The 23,741-nt window shown below is 37.9% G+C and overlaps 1 protein-coding gene across 7 annotated transcripts in view; it reads right to left on the reverse strand.

The window, feature by feature from the left end:
* OSBPL9 (oxysterol binding protein like 9) overlaps positions 1 to 23,741 on the reverse strand; it is a 177,945-nt gene that overhangs the window by 55,160 nt on the left and 99,044 nt on the right. For 3 of the 7 annotated variants that reach the window (XM_047727123.1, XM_047727124.1, XM_047727122.1), the window contains exon 5: positions 973 to 1,041. The exons of 2 other annotated variants lie outside the window; for them this stretch is intronic. In XM_047727123.1, coding sequence (XP_047583079.1) covers positions 973 to 1,041 — 69 coding nt within the window. Of the gene's footprint in view, positions 1 to 972; positions 1,042 to 11,118; positions 11,425 to 23,741 lie in introns of those variants that run through there. 2 more of the 7 variants (XM_047727127.1, XM_047727128.1) reach the window with 2 other exon arrangements.

Raw genomic sequence — 23,741 nt, forward strand, 5'->3', positions numbered from 1 at the left:
GGAAGAGCATCACTTCTCTTCTCAGAAGGCACTTCAAAACTAACAAATGTCAGCAAAATTAAATGAATTCCTAGTAATGACTTTAGTTGGGACATTAAGTATTATTTATATATATATAACCAAATGCTTCACCTCCATTTAAAAAAAGACTATTGCAAGGATGTCCTTAAAACTGTCTGAAATATGTATGAATTGTAGCTGCTTCGCAGAGGTCCTTTTTTAGTACAACAGTACAGGAGGCAATTTTTGAGGCAGGGAGTAAGAGCTTTTAAGGTAATTCCTGGTGACAGAGGAAGAGTAATGAACAGTGGAGGTAAAGGTGTTTGTAAAAGGTGGCTTATGGTCTTCCTGAGATCAGAATCAGGAAATAAGAAAAAGTCATGAGTAATTTGAGGAACTGAGGAGAATAACAGAACAGGAAGGGCTATGGCTGAATAACAACACTGTAAAAAGAAATTAACAAATGAGTAATATTTTCCTACCAAATCTTACTTTACAACAAAAATGTAAAGGACTAAGTACCCTGTATTCAGTGTCTTCTCTAACATAAGAAAAAAATAGTATATAATAAAAATATGTTGCAAAGGAGAAAAGGAAAATAGAGAAATTAGTCCATGTAATTCTCACAAGAAAGTTCAGAATAACAAGAACACAGAATTTAAGTTATCAGTAGAACCATAAAGGGGAGTAACAGCTTAAAAATTTAACAAAAGAAAAACACCAAAGAAATAAGTCTCCTAATGAAAAATAACAACATGAATCCAGGCAAAAATAGATGATTTTCAAAAATTAACAAAACACATACCCTATCATTAAAATAATGAAAACATTGCAGAAATGTTGTTTTGATTAAAATACAAGAGTATCTGGAAAGTTTATGTTCACAATTAGCAATTTGAGATGACATACATCACAGATATGCTTTCATCCAATGAAAGAAGTATAGAGCATACTTACAATTGAATCACTTACAATTATTTTTGAAAATTCAAGAACTGGAGAGATACCAGAAGACTGGAAAAAAGCAAGTGTGGTACTGATCTTCCATAAAAGTAAGGAAAAGAGAGAATAGAAAGTTACTTTACCATGCTGTGAGTCTGACATCAATAATTAAGTAAAGGAATAATAAGAGAAAAATGTCTAACTATTCAGAGGAAAAGTAGGTACATGAGCAGCAAATGGTAAGTTAAAAAAAAATACTATGCCAAACTTACTGGCTTTTCTGTTCCTTAGAAATTTGTTAGCAAATTAAGTTTTTTGAGAAATGATATCAATTTGTCTCCTTACCAAATGACTTATAAGTTGGTTTAATGATGAAAAAAGTATATTAAAGAGATCCGAAATATTAACGAGATCACAATTTTATGTGGGGTATACTCATCTGTTATTTCCTGGGATTACTGAAAGTTTAGAAACATTTATAATTTATAATCCCTATTGTCTCTGTGGTTTAACCACTTCAGCTAAAGGAAGAACAGGATTGGATTTAAAGGTCTAGGGAATTTCTCAGGGCAAGAATTTCTATTTTTAATCCTAAAGAATACTCAACTCATTCAACTTCAATTCATCTGAAGATTACCAATTTGAAATTGTCAACAAAATTGAGCCCATTACTACATGACTTCTTTCACTATAACTTCATGCTATTTTCCATTTAAGTTAATGTTCTGATAATCTAAGGTTCCAAATCAGGTTCTCTTTTATCATCATGGTGGCTATAGTTCTCTTACCAGCACGCTAGGTACCCCCAAGAATATCCTAAAAGGAAAGGTCTTTTTCTGTAGTTCTAAGTGAACAGTTCTAATACCATGAATTTGCCATGGATGCACCTTATATACTGAAAAATTTCTCAGAATATTAGATCTTCTGCAAAACAATAAAGTTTTCTCATTTGATTATGACAAGACAATAAGGTACACAGACACTAACCCTATTTTATAAGCATTTACCCGAGTCACGAAGTGGGGGGTTTTCTTTAATTGGGATTTCAAACTATTCCTTTGACTTCAATCCGTTACACTTTTCTGTTAAATCACAGTAATATCTGAAAAGAATTCATGGCACAAGAGCACTAAAATGTAATTTAAAAACTGCCTGAAGGAGCTTGATGTAGTTAAAATGAGCGCAGCTTTAAGGTCAGACTGATCCGGTTTTAAATCCTGAATCTACAACTTCCTAACCTATATGATCTGGCCAAGCTACTTTCTCCACCACCATTTTCTCATCTAGGAATGGGAATAACAAACCACTCAAAAGTTGTTGACAGATGAAAGAATATGTGTAAAGTAACACAAGGGTAAGTTTTCTACTTCCTCTTCATAATTTGCAATCATAAATAACCAGAATTCACTACTCCATCTCCCGGCCCTAAAGTAGTACCTAATATAAAGAGAGCACTCAATGACTGATGTATAAAAACAAAATTGACTAATAACCGGATAATGCCATAAAACAATTTTAAGAGATCCATAATCAATAAAAGGATATAAGCATAAGTTAAACTGTACAATGTTCCTTTAAAAATGGAAAACAGGAACTTGATAAACTCTAAAGATAATAAACAGTAATAAAAAAGGGATGAGCAATACACAACTCATAAAATAACAGCTCTAGAAAACAGATTAGAAAAAAAATTCCATATGACATTTTCAGAAAAACACAGAAAAAGAAATTCAGAAAAGGTAAACTGTACTGAATTATTAACTTGGTAACAAAGGGCCAACAATATAAGGAAAGTCCTTTTCTGCAATAAAATAAACTGATTTTTGAAGGTACATCAACTCTTCAAAAATAGAATCATTTTTACCTTTAAATTTAAAAAAAAATGGCTTATGCACAGTATTAAGTTCTGTTTAAAAAACAAATACTACAAATCTGAACTGCTCATATAGTTGGGAAAGAGAGTTACTTTGTCAAACGGGAATCAGATACAGATATCAGTGTCAAAATTCATGAACTTAAATCATTAACTCTAGCACAACTGCTTATTCTTCATGATCTCTTGATCCAATACTGACACTATTATGTAACCTTTTGACTTACAGAAGAAAATACTAATATTGATTCCATAAAGTGATTTGGTTACTCAAACAACTGCACAAAAAAGGTTTGCGATTTGTACCATTTTCTATTTTTAAATCACTGATAGCTTGTCTTTCCAAAAGACTCAATTTATTTTAAAATAAAATAAAGTCATATAAAAAGTCTTGTCAAAATACAAATAAAACAAATAAAAACCTTAAGTTTATGAGTAGCATAACCATATACCCTAGTTTGTCTGGGGTCATCAATGTTTATGTCTATTGTCGGAGAAAATAAGCAGCCTCCCTCACTCTCGAAAGTGCTCCCCTTTGGACAATAAATTAATAGGCTCCTTCTCCATAAAAGATGTAACTAGCCTTTTAGAGATATAAATGTCTAGAAGGCATGTTAGATTGCCTCTGAAGTGTCAGAATGCAGCAACAAATTACTTAAAAAATTATTTTAAATGAAACTTAAGTTTATAGGTTCTGAATGTCAAAAGCCAATTATAGAAAAAAGTTCCACCAGAATTCAATGAATATTAACTGGGTGCTTACATTAAGGTAAATGGACACATGAATAATATAGAAGCTACATTTTTTTTTTAGTTATTTTATTTATACACACAACCCGCTCAAAGAAAATCAAGAAACAAAACACATGACACATATATATTAATACTGGGAACTGGGATTAAGGAAGGGGGGCATTTGAGACAGGGACTCTTGTAATTTTTTCTTTATACATTTACTTGTCTGATTTTTAAAAGTAAGTATACATTTATTTTAATTCATAAGCTATTATAAAAATATCTGGAAACTGAAGTTTATAAATATTTTTCAAAAGTCTTATAACTGGGCTTGCAAGATCAATCAGCTTCATTCTCTTAAAATTATCTACAAAATCCTAAAATGTCTTGAGAGTAAATTTGGCAATACAGCTGCTCAGGTACACCTTTCCAAGCAAAATGTAGCATAACAAACTTATAACATCATTTACAGATAAAAAGCACAAACTTGGGGGAAAAAAACACTAAAAAATTAGCAATCAACACTACATTGGAATAAATGCCAAGAAGAAAAATAGCCAGTAAAATGAAGCAGAATACCTAACTTTTTTTCTACATCCTTCCTGCCAATAACATAATAGTGATTCAACATTCAAGAAAGCAAACTCAAAAAAAAAAAACTACATCACTCCCTCTTAACAAAGCACTCTGTGACCATGTGGTGCTGGCAATCAGCTAAAGCTTTTCTTCTCACCCACTTGGTTGGTCAGGCTACCGCACACATCTTTCTTAAAAGTCACAGGTGAACTTATTCCAAGATCTATAGAAGCTGTGAGTGGCTTACTATAATGGGATGGAAAAATATACATTCTTCCTCTCTCCAATTCCAAATTACTACCTAACATTCAGTTTAACAGCATTCTGGAAAGCAAAGAAGTCTCACTACTATTAAGGATCCACCAAAAATCAAAGTTTTAGGTAAATACCGGAGATTTACTCCATGCATAACTAGGAGAAACTCATATTAAACATATGAATCCTTAAACTAAGTATTTTAGTAGGACATGTTTTGAAAGAACTGCAGAATTCTCTTAGCATAAAAGCTGTTAAAATTTTGATTGTGAAATGTTTTAAAAAACAAAACTTGATATATTCCTCTGACAAACCTGGATCTCTCTATATAGCAAAATAGAACACACTGAAAATTAAACACCCAAAGGGAGCTAAATGATGGAACTAGTCAGACCAACAGACAATACTAAAAGCTTAGGTCTCACAGAAACCAAACAAACAAAATAAAACAAAAACAATACAGAACTGAAAAGGATACTCTAATTGGTTTGACATTTATCCCTTCAAAATTATATATGCCAAAAACAGTTTCTGTATATCTGATTTTAGCTGTCAGTGAACATTACACAGAAGGAACAGGCTGAGTTTTTGCTAAACTGTTAAAAGTATAATATAGGGGCACTGGGTGGCTCAGTTGGTTGACCATCGGACTCTTGATTTTGGCTCAGGTCATGATCCAGGTTGTGAGAAAGTCAGGCTCTGTGCTGGGTGTGAAGCCTGCTTAAGATTCTCTTTCCCTCTCCCTCTGCCACCTCCACCAGAGTGTACATAAAATTACCCTCTACAAAGATGGTTTAAACCTAACTAGAATATATCAGGGCAGGACTTAGTGTTGTTCTCAACTGTATCCCCAAGGCCAGTGCTTGTTTTGTAGTAGGTGCTCAATGAAAATTTTGTAAATTAATGAATTAAGGAATTCTGAAATGTGCCTACCTGCTAGCATTTAAGCATAAAGTAATCAAAGAAATTATAATTGAATGTATTCATGAAAAAAAGCATAAACAACTCATTTACCCTAAAGGATTTATTATATTTCAAGTACAGATGCTGATTTTCTTATGGCCAATTACAAATTTGTAAGTAAAAAAGAAATCAAGTAAAAGGTAGGATGCGGTACTGTACAGGCAGTACAAGAAGCAAGACCAGGCAATGACAATTGACTTGTCCCTCTAAAAACTCATTCTTCTCAAGTCAATTCCTCTCATGAGCACTTTTACACATGCAGGTTCACCTCAACTTTTAAAAGTCTGTGTTACCACTTTGCTTTTACTAAAGATCTTCATCAGTACCTGTTTTCACTAACCAAAAGAAATCTGGGAGAGATCTGCTTTTTACAAAAAGAAAGGTGGGGGGTGCAAAAAGAAAAAAAAGCATTCAGCACTCGTTTCGCAACAAGTTGTTACAGAGGCAGAGTACCACAAGCAAGAGTGGCACCACCAAGCTCCTCCTCTGGAAATTACACACAGCATCTCCACCATAAGCTGCCACAGCTTTGGACTTTGTGAGCACTTGTACTTTATCTTAATTTTTTGTGTATCGGTTAGCAAGACATCCTAAGGTGTTAGAAAAGCCCAAGAGGTTATTTTTAGGGCCTGGGATGGCTCAAAAATCTTTTCATATAAATTAATGGTAACTGCTTCTTTGCTTTATACCACTTTGACTTAGGAAAGGTTTCACGCTTTCCTATTCGAAAGTAGAGGAACGCTCTACTTTCGAATAGCAGGGGAAACCTGTACTGCTGCTCTGGGGCTGGAATTCAGTGTTACAATAATGATTTATTCATTGGGTATCTCTTTTGACTATTGCACTGTGCTGGATGCTTTGGGGATGCCAAGACAAAGCAGCTATAGACTATACCCTAGGAGTTTCAAATCTCTAAGAGAAGATAAAATATCTGTCTAAAAATAACTGATTCAAGCATGGTAAAATAAGAGTTATAAGAAAAGTACTAAGAGAACAGAGGGCAAAGTTGAAGGGATGAGAAAGGTTTTAGAGAGGCATCATTGTGAAGTACAAGATGTGGACAGAGATATAAGGGGAAAAGTATTACAGTAGTGGACGGAGGCTGGAAACAGCATAATGAAATAGAATAGTTCAACTTCTCTTTAATGAAGTGGCCACAGAAATGAGAGCAGGGTTAGGTAAACTAACAAGGGATGCTGAGGTACCCAGGAAATAGGAACAGCAGGAAGCCTTCACCATTCTAAGCCTGGAGGAAAAGGAAGGAAACTGTTACAGTGGACCACCTGGAGGTACTCAAAGGACACTCTAGTTATAGTATGTAGCCACTGCTCAAAACACATCAAAACAGAGGACCAAGAGGAATAAATACCCCCAAGAGTTCTCTCTTTTCTTCCTTCCATCTTCTTTCACTGCCTCCCATTGGCTAACCCCAACCAGAATCCAAAGGAGAAAGAGCTTCAGGTGACATGGCTATAGAGGCTATAGAAGAAATCTGCAGGAAAATGGAGAATAACCAGAAAAGGCATACTCGCAGGCTAAGGGTTAGTATAAGCGCAAAGAGGCTAGAAAGCAGAAGGAAGCCAAATGAGGAACGATATCCTCCACAAAAAGATGGTTATTTTTCATATCCAGATGCTGACTCTGAAAGGAAATAAAAATTAGTGGCTGAACTGGAAAAATAACTAAGGTGTGGGGAGAGAGGAGAGCAATGGATGGAGAGCAGCAGCAAGGTAGCACCCAGGTTCTCCCTAGAGTCAAAAGAGCAAGAATTACTGGGCTCTAATCCTAGTTATTCTGGCCTCTAACTGTGTGACCTTGGGCAAGTCACTTCTCTGAGACTGTTCTCTCCACTATAAAAATAGATAGAGGTTAGGGGTGCCTGGGTGGCTCAGTTAGTTAAGTGCCTGCCTTCAGCTCAGGTCATGATCCTGGAATCCCAGGATTGAGCCCTGTGTCCCTGCATAGCAGGGAGTCATCTTCTCTCCTCAACCTCAAATAAATAAATAAAATCTTAAAAAGAAAAATTGGTAGAGGTTATATTAAACTTTAAGATCCTTCCAATTCTAGGAGTCTGTGAAGCCAGTATCTCCAGGTAAATAACCATGTTCCTCAGGTGAGTAAATACCTTAGCACATTTGAAAAACCTGGAGTCCACTCCTTTAATAAAAGTAGTAATTTCATTTAAATAAAGATAATAAGAACTTCCAGGTTCCAACTGAAGCCAAGTCCTGCACAGTAAGACAAAGAATGTTAACACAAGCAAACTCTTATCATTTAGTGTAACCTTGAAACTGAGTGAGAAATATCAATACAATGAGATTTTTAAATATGTTTTGGAATGCAGAGAATGCAAAGAAACAAACCAAGTAAGCAGGATAACTTGAAGTGGCACATTTTGGAAAAAACAAAACTGGGTGCCTGGTAAATACAGCAAAGAAGCGAAGTTCTTAGAGGTATCTCCAGAAATAAATGAATTCCAATGTAAAAGGACAAGTCTGTTTCTGTTTCTGTCTCTCTCTCACACACACACACCCCAACCATTTCTTCATGACACAAATATTCACTGAATATCTGTTATGTGCCAAGTACTGCCATGGTCTTCAAAAGGAACAGCAAATATAATTTCATTACCTAATCTGGAATGAGCTCAAATTTCACCCCTTCCAAGCAACATGCTCTGACTTCCTATGATACTAACTACAGTAGAACTAATTAGTGTTAGTATTCTTTAAACTATATTAGAGATCATAGAGATTGGGGGGCAGAGAGAGTTTGCCTGGGAATCTGCTCACCATTTATAATATTGTTTCTAAGCATTTTCTCCAATCCCATGTCTTAGGTGTGGTAGCAACCAGAGAGCTTGGGGCCTTAGGTTTCTTTTTTCTTTTTTTTTTTTTTTTTTAAAGATTTTATTATTTATTTGACAGAGAGAGAGATCACAAGTAGGCAGAGAGGCAGGCAGAGAGAGAGAGGGGAAAGCAGACTCCCCACCAAGCGGAGAGCCGGATGTGGGGCTCGATCCCAGGACCCTGGGATCATGACCTGAGCTGAAGGCAGAGGATTTAACCCACTGAACCACCCAGGCGCCCCGGTTTCTTAACTCCAGTACAGGTGAGACAAAGGTCTGCACACTAAGTACATCATTAAGTCACAAGTTTTCATCATTTAACAAGCATTCAGTGAGTACCTACTATGTGCCAAGCACTGAACTATGGACAAAGGCCCGGGAGATACAAAGATGAGTAAAGACCTCTGACCTCTAGAGGTCAGGGTATAATGCAAGAATCAGACACGTGAACAAAAAAATCTACAATACAACCTGGTGAAATGCTGTCCATAGAGAGATTAACAAAGTGTTATAGTAGCACACAAAGGTCAACAGTAACTCTAAATGGCTCTGCCTGTAGGAAAACATTAAAGAAAAAGTAACATATGAAGTGTATGTTAAATTTAGGAAGAACTGGAGGTTTATCACTTGCTAGAATTCTCAGCAATTCTAATTCCAAGCAAGAGGGTAAAGGCTGTTAAAGGACAAAGAGCTGAGAGGCTAAGTCATGTTCTACATGATTAATAGTTCATAGTGCTGGAGTGGATAGCTTGGGTAGAGCACCTACAGCTGAGTTCAGACTAAAGAGAGATAAATTAGGACCAGGTTGTGAAGGGCCCTGAAGGACCTGATAGGCAGCTGACTTTGGCAAATGTATTCAAAACAGACTGTGAAGCACAGGAATGACTCAGTCTGATTTGATTGGAGATAAAGAGTATAGGTAGGAGTAAGACTAGTTAGAAGGAAAAGTCTAGGTAGAGATGATGAGGCTTGAATTAAACTATTATCACATGGGAAAAGGATAAATCAGAGATATTACTAAGGCAAATTTAACAGATCTGGTGACTGGACATGGAAAATAAGGAAGATGGAAAATAGCTTTCAATGACTAATTGCCAACATATGGTGGAACTTCAATTACTTAAAATATTTAGGGAGAGATACTTTGTTTAAATCTTTATTGAAAAATCTTCCTAAATATAATCTGTAGGCTAACCACATAATAGTAATCTTTAAAACTTTTTCTATAGAATCCTCACAAACATCAGTTATCACTCCATACTATAAGGTCGAGATACTGATAAAACTTGATATATCCCAGGGGATACCCTAGAATTTGCTTTCCAGAATAAAAGCCTGATATTATCTTTCTCAGGCAATAGACTACAAACAATGTAACTGCTTGATTTTCCAACCAACAAAATATGGCTGGATCGCAATGTTTTTTCCCGGCTGAACCAAACTTAAATTCTCTGTTCATCTTCTTATCATCTGGGGATGTTTGAGTAGATTACTACTACTACGATTACTACTATTTTTGCACTATAGAAATACCACCTAGAACTTAAGAAATATCAAAATGGATGTGACCAGCCTAGTATTTATTGAGGGGTAGGTACTTCAGGCATAATGCCATCTCTGTCAAAAACAAATTCAGGACACTTTGGAAACCAATCTGGTTTCTCTGCGATAATTCTTTTCATTTAAGCTCTCAGACTAGAAGTCTGATTTTTGGTGGTTTCTATCTTCCCTGAGCTAGGAAAGGTGACATAGTATTTTTACTTAAGTTGCTTCTGGCTGGGCTGCACAAAAAGGAAAGTTTAAAAAAAGCTTTTAAGAAAATGAGAGATGTTGACAATATTCACTAAAGGGCTTTATCACTTAATTCAATACAGGCAATGTTCTGAAAGATGATTCACAGACAGTGGACTAGATTTACCAATTTAAATTTCACTACAAAAGCTCTTAAAACTGTGACTACAGGGACGCCTGGGTGGCTCAGTGGGTTAAGCTGCTGCCTTCGGCTCAGGTCATGATCTCAGGGTCCTGATCGAGTCCCACATCGGGCTCTCTGTTCAGCAAGAAGTCTGCTTCCCTCTCTCTCTCTCTGCCTGCCTCTCCGTCTACTTGTGATCTCTCTCTGTCAAATGAATAAATAAAATCTTTAAAAAAAAAAAAAAACTGTGACTACATCCCTAAACTCTGCTAAAAACTAGGAGAAATAATTACTTGACTTGTTTTTAATTTCCTGAACACAGCTAAATGCAAACAATTTGACAAGCAAAACCAAGTATTACTTTAAATGAGCAAAAAGTTTTCTGCTTCAATACATTTCTCACTCGTAACAAAAATACTTGTTGAAGTACAGTACGAATGCTGAAAAAATGCATGATTCAAACAGGCTTCCTATTCATTATACTCAACTTTCCACAACTGAGCTGTGCTGAGAACCTAAACCTTTCCCTCCAGTTTTTATGAGAACCTCACACTATTCCAAAGTTTTCAGTATTTTCTTGCACAAGCTACTCAAGAAGCGTAAAACCACTCCCCTCCCCACACACATACTCACAAATAATAGCACCTATTATTATTACACACAAAAATACTACTCCAGGCTGGAAGAACACAGTGCCAAAAATAAAACAGAAAATGTCTGGCTTGCAACTGGAGACTCTATTAATGGGCAACTGGTCAAAATTAAGCTTCCACATTACGGGAAAACTTAACTTTTGTGTTTATAGCTTGAGACAGCTTTCGAAAAGGAAAGTGAGTTCCACAAAAATGACAAAAAGGGGAAGAGATGCCCTCTTCCAGTCTGGTTTGGTGGCGAATGACCTCTCGGTGAAACTGGAGGCCCCTAGCCTCACCCTCCAACCCATCTCGGCTGAAGAAGTGAGAAGAGCTCCCCAAGAAGAGAGGGCCTGGGCGGCCACGGCGTCCTACTCACCCCAGAGGGCAGCGGAAAGGAGGCAGGGAGAGAGCGACATTCGCGGCCACAGCCCGGCCGGGCCAGGCAGCAGGGACCCCGGGGACTCAGGGGTGGGGGCCGGCCCCTTTCCCAGACCCTCAGGGTCTACTCACTCCGCAAGTGGCCAGCAAGAAAGCCATTCGCCAAGGCCCCCGCCCTCTGTGCCTCCAGGGGAGGGAGTCGGGGGCCGCTTCCGAGCACCCCTTTTTTCTCCCTCGGGCCGTATCCCCCACACAGCAGTGAAGTCGATCCTCTCAGGTTCAGCCTGTCCCCCGGGACACCCCCCACCCGCCCCCACACCCTTGCCCCACCCCCAGCCTGGGCCTAGGGACCGCACCGATTGGCCGGCCCTGGCGGCTCCTGGCAAAGAAACCCCTGGCGATTGGCCATAGGTCACCTGCTGTAAAGGAGGGGAGCGATTGACGATTGGCCGTTAGGCCAATTTTGGGTGGAGAAGAGGGAGGGAGTGGGCCACCCGCGGGGGTGGGAGGGGAGCGGGAGGGGCTGGCAGCAGCGGGTAGGCCAGGGAAAGCCCAGCTTCCCCAGTCCAGATCCAACTCTGGCTCCCTCCTCAGGGAGCCCAGGGCTCACCTTGGGGGCGTGGGCTGGGCACCCAAGCCTGCACCAGGACCTAAGCTTCCGGACCTGCAGCTGCTGCCAGCTGAGCTCACGCCCTCCCCAGGAAAGGGAGGTCCTTGCTGAAGGGAGCTCTGCTTGGCTTCAGAACTTCAGCCCCAGGAACTCCCATAACGTGGCAACCGGGGAAGACGAAAAACTGCTTCACCTACACCCACCCACTTCTAATTCACTGTCCCTAAAATTCTGGCAGCTGTGGAACCAAGTTTCATCTCGATAACTGCTTTTGGTTACTTCCGGAAAGTTGTTTGTGTCGAGTGGGGCGGGTATGGAGGGGAGGGTACTTTCTCAGTAAACAAAAGCATGGGTGCCCTGTTTTATTAATCAAAGAAACTTCGTAGCTCTGCTGTTATGCCACAGCTCCATAAGGTATGTAGGTGGCTTGTGAAGATGCCAAGTCCATATTGGCTTCAAGAAACCAAATGGTATAACTTCAAATTAGATAAAAAATTCGGGCTTAGAGGACCTTAACAGAGACTCACCCAAAATGCAGGGAATCACAGACATAAATAATTAACTTACTGCCCTGGAGAACAATCTCTTTTTCTTTATCTTAACTATTTTTCTGGTCATTTATACATCTGCAACTCTACTAATTTCCCAAGCATCTAATTTTTGTAGCTCTATTAACTAACCCCTACAACTAGCATGGTCTGCACCGCACGGAAGGCTCAATAAATGCTTGCTGCACTCTAGGTTAAAGATACCTACAGTTTTATGTAAATTTTTTCAAAATGCCCAAATACCAAATGCACTCTCTTCTTTCCACGTCTGCTCCTCAAAAGCGTGGCCTTTCAGTACTGCCTCTGTATCAGTAAATGAAAACCACTACTGTCCACTGTAATATGCAAACCACAAACCTAGCAGTCTGTGATGCCTCCCTCATTCCACATTCAGTCCATCTAGTTTCATCATTTTCACCTCCTCAATACATTCTCCATTCTGTCCACTTCTATTATGACCACTCAGTCATAGGTCTGGGCCTCCTGCAGTAAACTTCCTGAATCCACTCTCGTTCCTCCAATTCATTCTTTAACACTAGAGCCACAGTAGTTGGTTTCGAAAGCCAATTTCATTACTCCCTCATCACACCCTACCACAACCAATTAAAGAACTTCAACTGCTTTCCACTGTGCTTAGGATACAATTCAGTCTTCAATAATGGCTTACAAAGTTTAGCCCTACTTATCCTCTAGAGCTCCTTCCACTCTATTTCCTGCACTACACACAATGACCTTTTTTCAAGTTTCTTCAATTGGCTATGGACTTTTCAACCTCAGGGCCTTGGCACAGGCTGTTATTTCTTTCACACTATTTCTTTGATACCAATCCCCTTCAGTTTACATCTATTCATCATCTTGTCCATCCCACCTGTGTGAATTCTTCCTATCATATATTCTCATGGCCCCTGTCATATGTTCTCATGGCTCCTGCAATTTTTTTTTAAGATTATTTACTTATTTGAGAGAGAGACAGATAGTGACAGAGATAGTGAGAGAGCACAAGCAGATGGGAGAGGGAAAAAAGCAGGCTCCCATGACGGTGAATCCCAGGACTCTGGGATCTGACCTGACCTGACGGAGCTACCCAGGCGCCCCTGCAATTCTCCTTATCCCAGCTATAAAATTATGTGTATTTGAGTTATCTTTAATTAACCTTATTGAATAATTTACATATAATAAAACATGTTTTAGATGTACCATTCAATATACTTTGATAAATGTATGCACACATGTAATCACCACCATAATTAAGACAGAACATTTCTGTCATCCCCAAATTTCCCTAATGGCTCCCCAGCAGTCAATTCCACCAACCACTTCTCTGCTTCCTATCTAACTGCATTATTCTTTTATTAATGTTTATCACTAGACTGTAACTTAGTGAGGCAAGGATCTGATTTTGTTCAACATTATATCCTTAGTATTTAGCCACATGCCTGGTACATATTAGTGCTCAATAATGGATTTCCTATGGTAACAGGTTCTGAAAATAAACATCAACTATATGATAAGTATCAATTAAGCCATAAACAAGGATGTAGAAAAATACATTAATTTTGCCAAATGGACAAGGTCAATGTCTAACAACTTCCACAAATATCTTTTAAAATTTTCCTTTAATATCTGCATTTCTAGCAGTTAATTTTGGGCCTGAGCTGCCCAAAGGATGTAATTCAATATTGGCTGATCTAGCAGTTCTCCAGGCCAGGGGGAAAAAGGCCTACATCTCTAATTCTGTCTATATAATATACTGTTTGAGTCCATAAAATATGTAATACTTATTTTTATCATTCTTGCTTACCAGGTCCTTCATGTGCTTATCTCCCCAACTAGACAGAGAGACCCATGAGGGGTGATCAGTGACTTCGTATTTAACAGTGCTTACCAAAGAATCTTTTTTTTTTTTTTTTAGATTTTATTTCTTTATCTGTCAGAGAGAGAGAGAGAGAGGGAGAGAGAGCGAGCACAGGCAGACAGAATGGCAGGCAGAGGCAGAGGGAGAAGCAGGCTCCCTGCTGAGCAAGGAGCCCGATGTGGGACTCGATCCCAGGACGCTGGGATCATGACCTGAGCCGAAGGCAGCTGCTTAACCAACTGAGCCACCCAGGCGTCCCAAGAATCATTTTTTTTTTTAAAGTGTCCTCCTAATCACCTATCATCATCATCATCATCATCATCATCATCATCATGAGTCAGCAGTTTCAAAATCTAATGCACTGTCATTTTTTATAGAATAGTGTAAATAGTAAAGTTGTAGTAAAATTTTAGCAGACCCAATTATCATTAGTTTTTATTAATAGGCTTAAGTGTTAAGATTAGGGGTGATGGCCAATAGCCAAACTATGGAAAGAACCTAGATGTCCATCAACAGATGAATGGACAAAGAAGATGTGGGTGTGTGTGTGTATACACACACACATATATATAACATATACATATACATACATACATACACACTCCATGGAATACTCTGCAGCCATCAAAAAACCCCCAAATCTTGCCATTTGCAATGACGTGGATGAAACTAGAGGGTATTATGCTAAGCAAAATAAGTGAATCAGAAAAAGACAATTATCATATGATCTCTCTGATATGAGGAATCTGAGAGGCAGGGCAGGGGGTCGTGGGGGACAGGGAGGGAAAAAATGAAACAAGATGGACCAGGGAGGGAGACAAACCATAAGAGACTCTCAATCTCAGGTAACAAACTGAGGGTTGCCGGGGGTTGGAGGGGAGGGATAGGGTGGCTGGGTTATGGACATTGGGGAGGGTATGTGCTATGGTGAGTGCTGTGACTTGTGTAAGACTGATGATTCACAGACCTGTACCCCTGAAGCAAATAATACTTTATGTGTTAATAAAAAAAAAAGATTAGGGGTGATGACAATAGAATATTATTATTTATGATGGTCTCTTAATACAACTGAGTCTTCCTCAACTAGGTTCTAGTTACCCATTTAAAAGAGGTCACAGCTAAAGTCCAAAGTTTACCTTTTCACAGTTTCATGCAGCGATTAACTATTTGTTACAGACATGTAGTTCTCATTTTCCTAATCCTTGTATAATGTTAGTATGCATAAAGATGTAGCATTTATTTATTTTTTATTTTTTATTTTTTAAAGATTTTACTTATTTATTTGACACGGAGAGAGAGATCACAAGTAGGTGGAGAGGCAGGCAGAGAGAGAGAGAGATCGGAGGAGGAAGCAGGCTCCCCACTGAGCAGAGAGCCTGACGCGGGGCTTGATCCCAGGTCCCTGGGATCATGACCGGAGCCAAAGGCAGAGGCTTTAACCCAATGAGCCACCCAGGCGCCCCAAGATATATCATTTAATATGAAAAGTAACTACACACTACGAGGCAACTTTACCCAATTTATCCCAAGCAATTATAGGACTTTTAAGCAAATTTGGCAACTTGAGCAGTAAGTTACTTCAGAAGAAAGTTAAGGGACCAATGTCTTAAACCCATATATGACAACTGATTTCCAATGTATGTATCAAAAATAAAATCAGGGGCGCCTGGGTGGCTCAGTAGGTGAAGCCGCTGCCTTCGGCTCAGGTCATGATCTCAGGGTCCTGGGATCGAGCCCCGCATCGGGCTCTCTGCTCAGCAGGGAGCCTGCTTCCTCCTCTCTCTCTGCCTGTCTCTCTGCCTGCTTGTGATCTCTCTCTGTCAAATAAATGAATAAAAAAAAATTAAATAAATAAATAAATAATAAAATTAAAAAATCAAAAAAGAAAATCTTCAATACTTATACATAACTAAGGCTATTACATGATTAAATTATATTAGTACTTTTTTCTGTTTTTGTTCAAGATTAAGAAGAATACAGTAGGATGATTAAGAAGTACAAAAACAACCTGAGAAAAATAAAAATAAGATTCAGGGTGAGGTGGTCTTTCAACTGGCAAGAAGTCAAGCAAAAAATAGGCCACCTTTACCTACAGCTATTAAGATGAAAAAAAATTTTTAACCAAATGGAATTCGTGCATTACTTTCAAAAATATTATTTCTGCTAGAGAGCCCAATAATGCTTACCTATAAATCACATTTTGCTCTGGTGTCACCTCACAGAAACAACAAATACTTTTGGTAGCACAAAAAAAGCAGCAATTAAGAGGAAAAATCCATAGTTTCCCTATGAATTTGCTTTGTAACTCTGGCCGAATGACTGGAATGGATAACATTAAAAGACAACTCTTGGAAGGAGGATATGTAGCTCTACTATTTTGTCTGACCAGTACCTGGAAGTCTCAAAGCTAAAGTTAGCCAATAAATTTTCACATAGAAACTTAGGCCATATGGAATAAAAACACCACTTGACCTATGCTAGAAGCAGTCCTTATCATCTCATGATGAAGGTGACCATGTTCCAAAAGTTTGTTTTATTTGCAATTCTCAATGCATTATCAAACTGAAGAATTATTTTATTCAAGGTTAGGAACAAACACCCTCTATAAACCTCATAATGGCTATGATAGTGTACTGCCTTGTTCACCAATATATCTGTAGTATCTCCTCCACACTGGGATTGATATGCATTAGGTGCTTAATTAGGTCTCTTGAGTGAATGAAATGTCAGGTACTATAGTATGAAATCAGCAGTATAAACAAAAAGGCTGAAAACAGCTGGTCTAGCAAGCAGAACAGAGAAAGCAGAGAGACAGAATGCTATTGTTTTGATGCATGAGCCTTTTAGTACCATTTAATTTTTAAACTTATACTAGGTACTATTGCCCCAATTTTTACACATAAAATCTAGCACCAGTCACTTAACTTTCTTCTGAAACAATCTGTAGGTTTCATTAAAAACACATGAGTTAAGGGCGCCTGGGTGGCTCAGTGGGTTAAGCCTCTGCCTTCGGCTCAGGTCATGATCTCAGGGTCCTGGGATCGAGTCCCGCATTGGGCTCTCTGCTTGGCAGGGAGCCTGCTTCCTCCTCTCTCTCTCTGCCTGCCTCTTTGCCTACTTGTGATCTCTCTCTGTCAAATAAATAAATAAATTCTTAAAAAAAAAAAAAAACATGAGTTAAAAACAGCACAAGTTGCCAATTTTGGTGGAAGTACATAGCTCCTTGCCATAAGATGGGTGAGATGGCTTTGTATTACATAATTACTCTTCATTTTAAATGCTCCCACTTTTATGCCCTCTAACTTTACAAGAGGAAGTTAACAAATGCGAACTGTGTTTATCTCTAAAGAAAGGGCGTGGGAAACACTATTGTTTTTATTTTATATACTTCTGCATAGTTTAAAATTTTTTAGAAGCATGACTTATGTCATTATCAGTTTTTTAAAACTCCAATCCTCATTTTCTTTCAATCTTTCCTCTTTCGATCCTCATGATCTTTATTTTCTACTTTATACTAGGACTGAGCTCTGTAAAGACAAGGACAACACGTCATTTATTCATAATAATATCCTCTACAACTTGTATACTGCATGGGACACATTAAATACAAGTAAGTATTCACCAAATACATAACTTCTTTGTTTACTCCATATGTTCTGAATTGAACATGAGCTTTTTTTTATTTTAAACTTTATTTTTATACAGAGAAGGCAGGACATGTAAGTTCTAAAAGATGTCCATAAAAACAATTAAGATAAATTTCTGGCAGTTAAAGGAAAACCTTTAGCAGCTATAAAACTGGGCTTTTTGTTCTTATTTGTTTCCCAAGAGCTCAAGGTAGATGGGCCACCACTAGAACAAAAGAACTGAATAAAAAATGAATCCTAGAATCCTAAATTCCAACTTAGGAGCCAGAAATTCACCTGCCCTCAGTAATACCAAAGACAATGGTAACAACCCTTATGGAATTTTCCTTTGTTAAAGGAAACCCAAGTAAATGGCTACTTCTCTATACCATTTTACCTGTGGAAAAAGTGACATATCTATACTGCAATCACTTTCTTGGGATAACAAAGCATTTCAAGGGAGGAAAACAAAATACATTTATTTTTCTACATGGCACAAAAATAAAATCTTGAGGTGGCAGGAGAAACAATACAATGGTATTAAACAGATCTTTATATATTGAAAAATTGAAATGTATGTTCAAAACACTAATCTGCAGTGAAGTAGCTTAACAAATCATACCTTAAATACTAAATTTGTGTTTGTCTAGTAATAGAAATTTGGCAGATACATTATTAACTGAAGGATCTAATTTTGAAGGAAAAAAAGGACTTCAAAATGGCTCTATTATTTTTTTAGCTTCAATAATGATTTGCCACCTGAATTCTATCACATTTCCTTTATGAATGATGATGTTTTACTCACAGATTCAGGGGCATTTCTGGTGAGGTTTCTACCAGCCCTCTCTATTTCCCTCAGCCATATTCTTACACAAGGTATCATGTCTCTTCTCTCTAGGGGCTTAAGACCAAAGCCAATGGACAGTGAATTTATAGTAAAGGGCAAAAATCATAAAATTATAAGACAGTAGCAATGAAATTCCAATTTGATAACCACCTAAGTTGCAGTCTACAGTGGCCTACATAAACTTATATAGATGAGAACAATTATAGCCCAATTTCTTGGCCCAAACAACTACTAGAGAAGCCATTTGGTATAAAATTCTTCTGAGTATCAACTAAGTTACAGCATAAAACCAAAAAGTGTAAAGGTCTACACTACTCAATTAGTATACATCCACATGAAGGTTTTTAAACTGGGATCTAAAAAAATATATCTAGCACAATCATCTATGTTTTCATTTTGATAACCTATAGACATCTGTGTAACCACACACTGAATCATCTCAGTAACAACCTTAAATCCAAGTGGTACCAAATTATTTCATTGTCCATTTTTGTTTATGATCAAGTTGGCACCAAGTACAACTACCTTGTTATAGAAGAGCCTTAACCATGAAAATGACATAGGTAAATACTGAAGGTCAAATAACCTCATAGGATGTGATATACAATTGAAAGTTTCCCAGTAGTCAGAACAAAGAAAAATGGCAAGATGACAGTCATAATCCACAGTAGTGTACTCATGTCAAACTTAAAAAGAATCTATACCCTAAGAGTCTGGACCATTTTCACATTGTAAGTGGTGACCGTTTTTATAAGGCAGTATTATTTATCACAGTAAATAAATGTTAATTTAGATTTTATTGCTTTGTGTTTCATTTGCATTTCACTTGCAATTTTCTTTTGGATGTAAATTTAATTCTGTATGATTTTAAATCTAAGAAGTTTATACCTAGCTTTGTTTGCCCACATTGAATAACATTGTATATATAATACTTTAAACACTGGAATTCTGGGCTTGCAAGAGTTTTCTTCTAAAATAGGCCCAAGTTTACTGAAGGTTATACAACTCTTTATACATCTGTATGATACCCAGGCAAGCTGCTATGTTTCACTATACTTTGTATAATATAGGACGATACTGCAAAACCTACAAAATGTAGCATCCTATCTTCTTCCAGTGATAAATTCCTTTGCTTGGCAATCTCTCAGCATTTAGTTCATACTAAAGCTCAGTAGGGCAAATAAAGACTCTGAAAGGTTTGCCTCCATTAATCAGTATCATCAAATATCCACTGAAGACTTCTTACAGGCTAAGAGGAAGGGAAGATTAAGAAGCTCAAAAGCACCTCTTCAAGTAGTGTCCTATTTAGTTGGGTGTAAATACATGAAAAGATAACACAAGCTAACATACAAGTTTAGACTGACTACTGGAAAATCAAGTTCCATAGGAGCTGAAAGGAGAGAAGATTTTTAGTTGTCTTCTCCCATTCTCAGACTATCCTAATTCCATTTTTAAGATACCCATAGAAGGGTGCCTGGGGAGCTCAGTCGATTAAGCATCTGACTCCCAGTTTCAGCTCAGGTCATGATCTCACAGGTCCTGGGATCAAACCCTACATCAGGTTCTACGCTTAGCATGAAGTCTGCTTTAAATATTCTCTCCCTCTGCCCCCTTCCAATGTGTGTGTGCATGCTCTCTCTCAAAAAAATAAATCTTAAGATATCCACAGAAGAGTGAGAACAGGAAAAGAAAAGAAAGATGGTAGGAAAGGGAAAAGGTACAAGACATGCTCTACATGGATTTACTGTTAATCAAAATGGAAGAATGGAACAAATATTTATGACTACCTTCACCATACAATGTGTAATGTGCTAGAAATATTATAACATCTTAACACAACTACTTGACTGAGGTTTTGTACCTACCTTTAAAGATCAGCTAAGGTTTAAAAGAGGTTTAAAAGAAATTAAGTACTTATTCCACATTAATATACATCTAATAAGATGGCACAGTCAGGACCCAAGGACTGGGCAGCCTGGCTCTAAAGATTTTCTATTATAATATACTGGTTCTTAAACCATATTCAGAAGGTTAGACAGGGCCTGTGGAGTTTGGCATAGGTGCAATGGAAAAAATACTATAAAAAAAAAAAGTTTTCTCTCTTGCATCATGAAACTTATAATCTCAAGTGGGCAATAAGTTATATAATAATGTATTACTGTAAGAGATAAAGCATGTAAAGTCCATGCAGTTTGTGGCACATAAGAAGTGCTCAAGTATTAGTTGCTACTGTTATTATTATATACCAGACTGCCATATGGGCTACACAGAAGGGGAAATTACAGCAGAGGTTAGAGAGGTAAGAGACTACTTTTTATTACAGTGATAAGAAAGAGATGAAATGAAGAGGTAATATGTGCACTGGGTCTTGAATGACTGGAATTAATCACACAGAGGCAAATTTGAGGACTCGGGATGGTAAGGACTTAAGAGAGAGTAGCATGAGTAGAAGCATGGAACAAGAAACATGTAGAACAGGAGGTGGAAAAGGTAGGTTGGTATCAAATCAAAGAGAGCCTGAAATCCCCTAATAAGAAGTTTTACTTCATCCTACAGGCAAATGTAAATCATTAAAGGTTTTTCACTGTTAAAAATGCCCTAAGGTCATTTATTAAAGGTACTCTTTTATAAGATGAAGAGAATAAATTCAGGAAATATTACAAGGGCACCAGAGAGTTAGCAAGATGCAACTTATACGACAAAGTGAACATCAGAGGAGTATAAGTGATCCTACTAAACACACACACACACACACAGTTTGACAGTTTAGAAATTACCACCCAAAAGGATTCTCAACTTTCAAACTTCATAGCTCAGAGAGTAACACTGTCATTAACAGAAACAGAAGAATGAGAGAAAGAGATGGATTTGAGGAGGTAAGACATGATAGGTTCAGTTTTAGCCATGCTGAGGTTGAGTTGCTGGGAGCCATCTAACTGGCAAAATCCATAAGGGAAGAGTGTGAACTAAAGCTAAATATGAAAAGATGTATATGTAAAGAAGGGGAGGTGTGGAGGGAAAAAAGAGTCACCTCCACAGAAATTTTGGCCAAATCCATGAAAATGGTGAGGGCTACTGGAGGGAGAGGGACTAAGGTCATAGTCTCAAAGGAAACATCATGCAGTTACAAGTATGGGTGTTGTATTAACTCTGGGAAAGAGTAAGAATGTTTTTCTTTGAAATATGCAAAGCATAAAAAATAAGTATAGGTGAAATCACTAAGAACTACTGAAGTGAGACTTTTTTTTTCCCCCAAAGATTTTGTTTATTTATTTGACAGAGAGAGATCACATGTAGGCAGAGCAGCAGGCAGAGATGCTCCCTTCTGAGCAGGGAGCCCAGTGTAGGGCTCAATCCCAGGACCCTGGGACCATGACCTGAGCCGAAGGCAGAGGCTTAACCCACTGAGCCACGAGGCGCCCTGAGACCTTTTTCTATAAAGAAGGGAGCAGGCCGTATTAGATACTGAAAACTAATTAAAAAAATATTCCACTGTGGGGATTTAATAAAAACCAAGGAGTCAATAAGAAGACTGTTAAATAGTTACAGAAATCCAATTAAAGTTAGACAAAATTTAAATTGTGATACATACAGCCACTCAATATTATGACCTCTAACAGTACTAGAAGCAGAGAAACCAGACAATGGGGGCCCTGGGGAATGGAGACCAGAAATGGCACACAGTACAAAATCCAGTGACAAAAAATTCTAAAGGTGATAGCAAAATTGGTTTGAAGAAGCAAATAAAAGATATATACTGGAGGATGACACAGGCAAAGTAGAAAGGTACTAAATGGCCAGGAAAAATGGAGAAGAGGCACTCAGACCAAAATGAGAGAAGGAAAGTTCAGAAGTGGTAAGAGGATGAAGATGATAAAACTGTGACCAAAGAGAAAATACTTTTAAATTCAGTATTTTGGAGGTAGTGCAGCCCTCAGTAATGACAAGGCCACAGTACGGTTTAATGGCTGAAGTAGACATGAAATTCAGTGGAAAAGGAAGACATGTAAATGCCCTTCATGCCCATTTGGAAGAAAGCTCCATGAGCACTTACTGCAGTGCCTGAATGGAACACTATACATCTCAAAGTACTCAATAAACAGCAATAGAAAAGCAACCTATACATCATCTGTTTCTTTGTTAATTCTTTTAATTATTTCTTCATCTGACAGCTATTGACTCTTCAGAATGTGAAGTACTGAGAGTGGAAATAGAGTAGTTTCATTAAGAACAACAGCTACATTTGCCAAGTTCTCACTATAGGTAGGCACGGACTTCAACAAATTTGCATTTAACTCATTTAATCATCAAAACAACTCTATAAAGGCAGGTACTTTTATTATCCTCATTTTATAGATAAGGATATGGAAACACAGACTAAGTTCAATGTAAAGAGTTAAATGTAAGTGATAGCACTGGAATGTACACCAAGACATCTGGGCTCCAGAGTCAAGTTCTTCATCACACCTCCCTATCTGTGGGAGGAGACTCTACTTTTTTGCCAATCAAATTAACATTTGATTACATGTTTCTAAATGTCCTATCTCCTGTATACATTAACTTTAGGAAAAATACATATAAAGTTTCTCTTGTACAAGGGTATGTTAAATATCAAAGCTATCAGAGTCTAAGACTTTTTAAAATTTTTTTTTCTTCTTATTTCTTCTGAGCAAAAGCTCAGAAATTCCAAAACTGGATCAAATTAGGTACCCAACCTTAAGGAGTCCAAATCCTAATTGGGGAGGTTGGAGTTACACATCCTTTCAAAGTTAAACAAAAGGAGTATGATAAGGAGGCGCCTATGTGGCTCAGCGGGTTAAAGCTTCTGCCTTCAGCTCGGGTTATGGTCTCAGGGTCCTGGGATCGAGCCCTACATCAGGCTCCCTGCTTGGTGGGGAGCCTGCTTCTCCCCATCTCTCTGCCTGCCTCTCTGCCTACTTGTGATCTCTGTCTGTCAAATAAATAAAATCTTTAAAAAAAGAGTATGACTTAGTGAATTGTGAATTGTGCAAGAAGTCTGGCATCCAGAGAAAGAGATCACGTTGAGTTCGGACTATGGGGAGAGAGGGGTCAGTCAGGGGAGGCTCCACAGAAGAGGTCAGTTCTGAACCAGGCTTTGAAGAAAAGGGGTGGTA

This window comes from Lutra lutra, chromosome 4, assembly GCF_902655055.1.
Source record: "Lutra lutra chromosome 4, mLutLut1.2, whole genome shotgun sequence".
In the NCBI taxonomy this organism is placed as follows: Eukaryota; Metazoa; Chordata; class Mammalia; order Carnivora; family Mustelidae; genus Lutra; species Lutra lutra.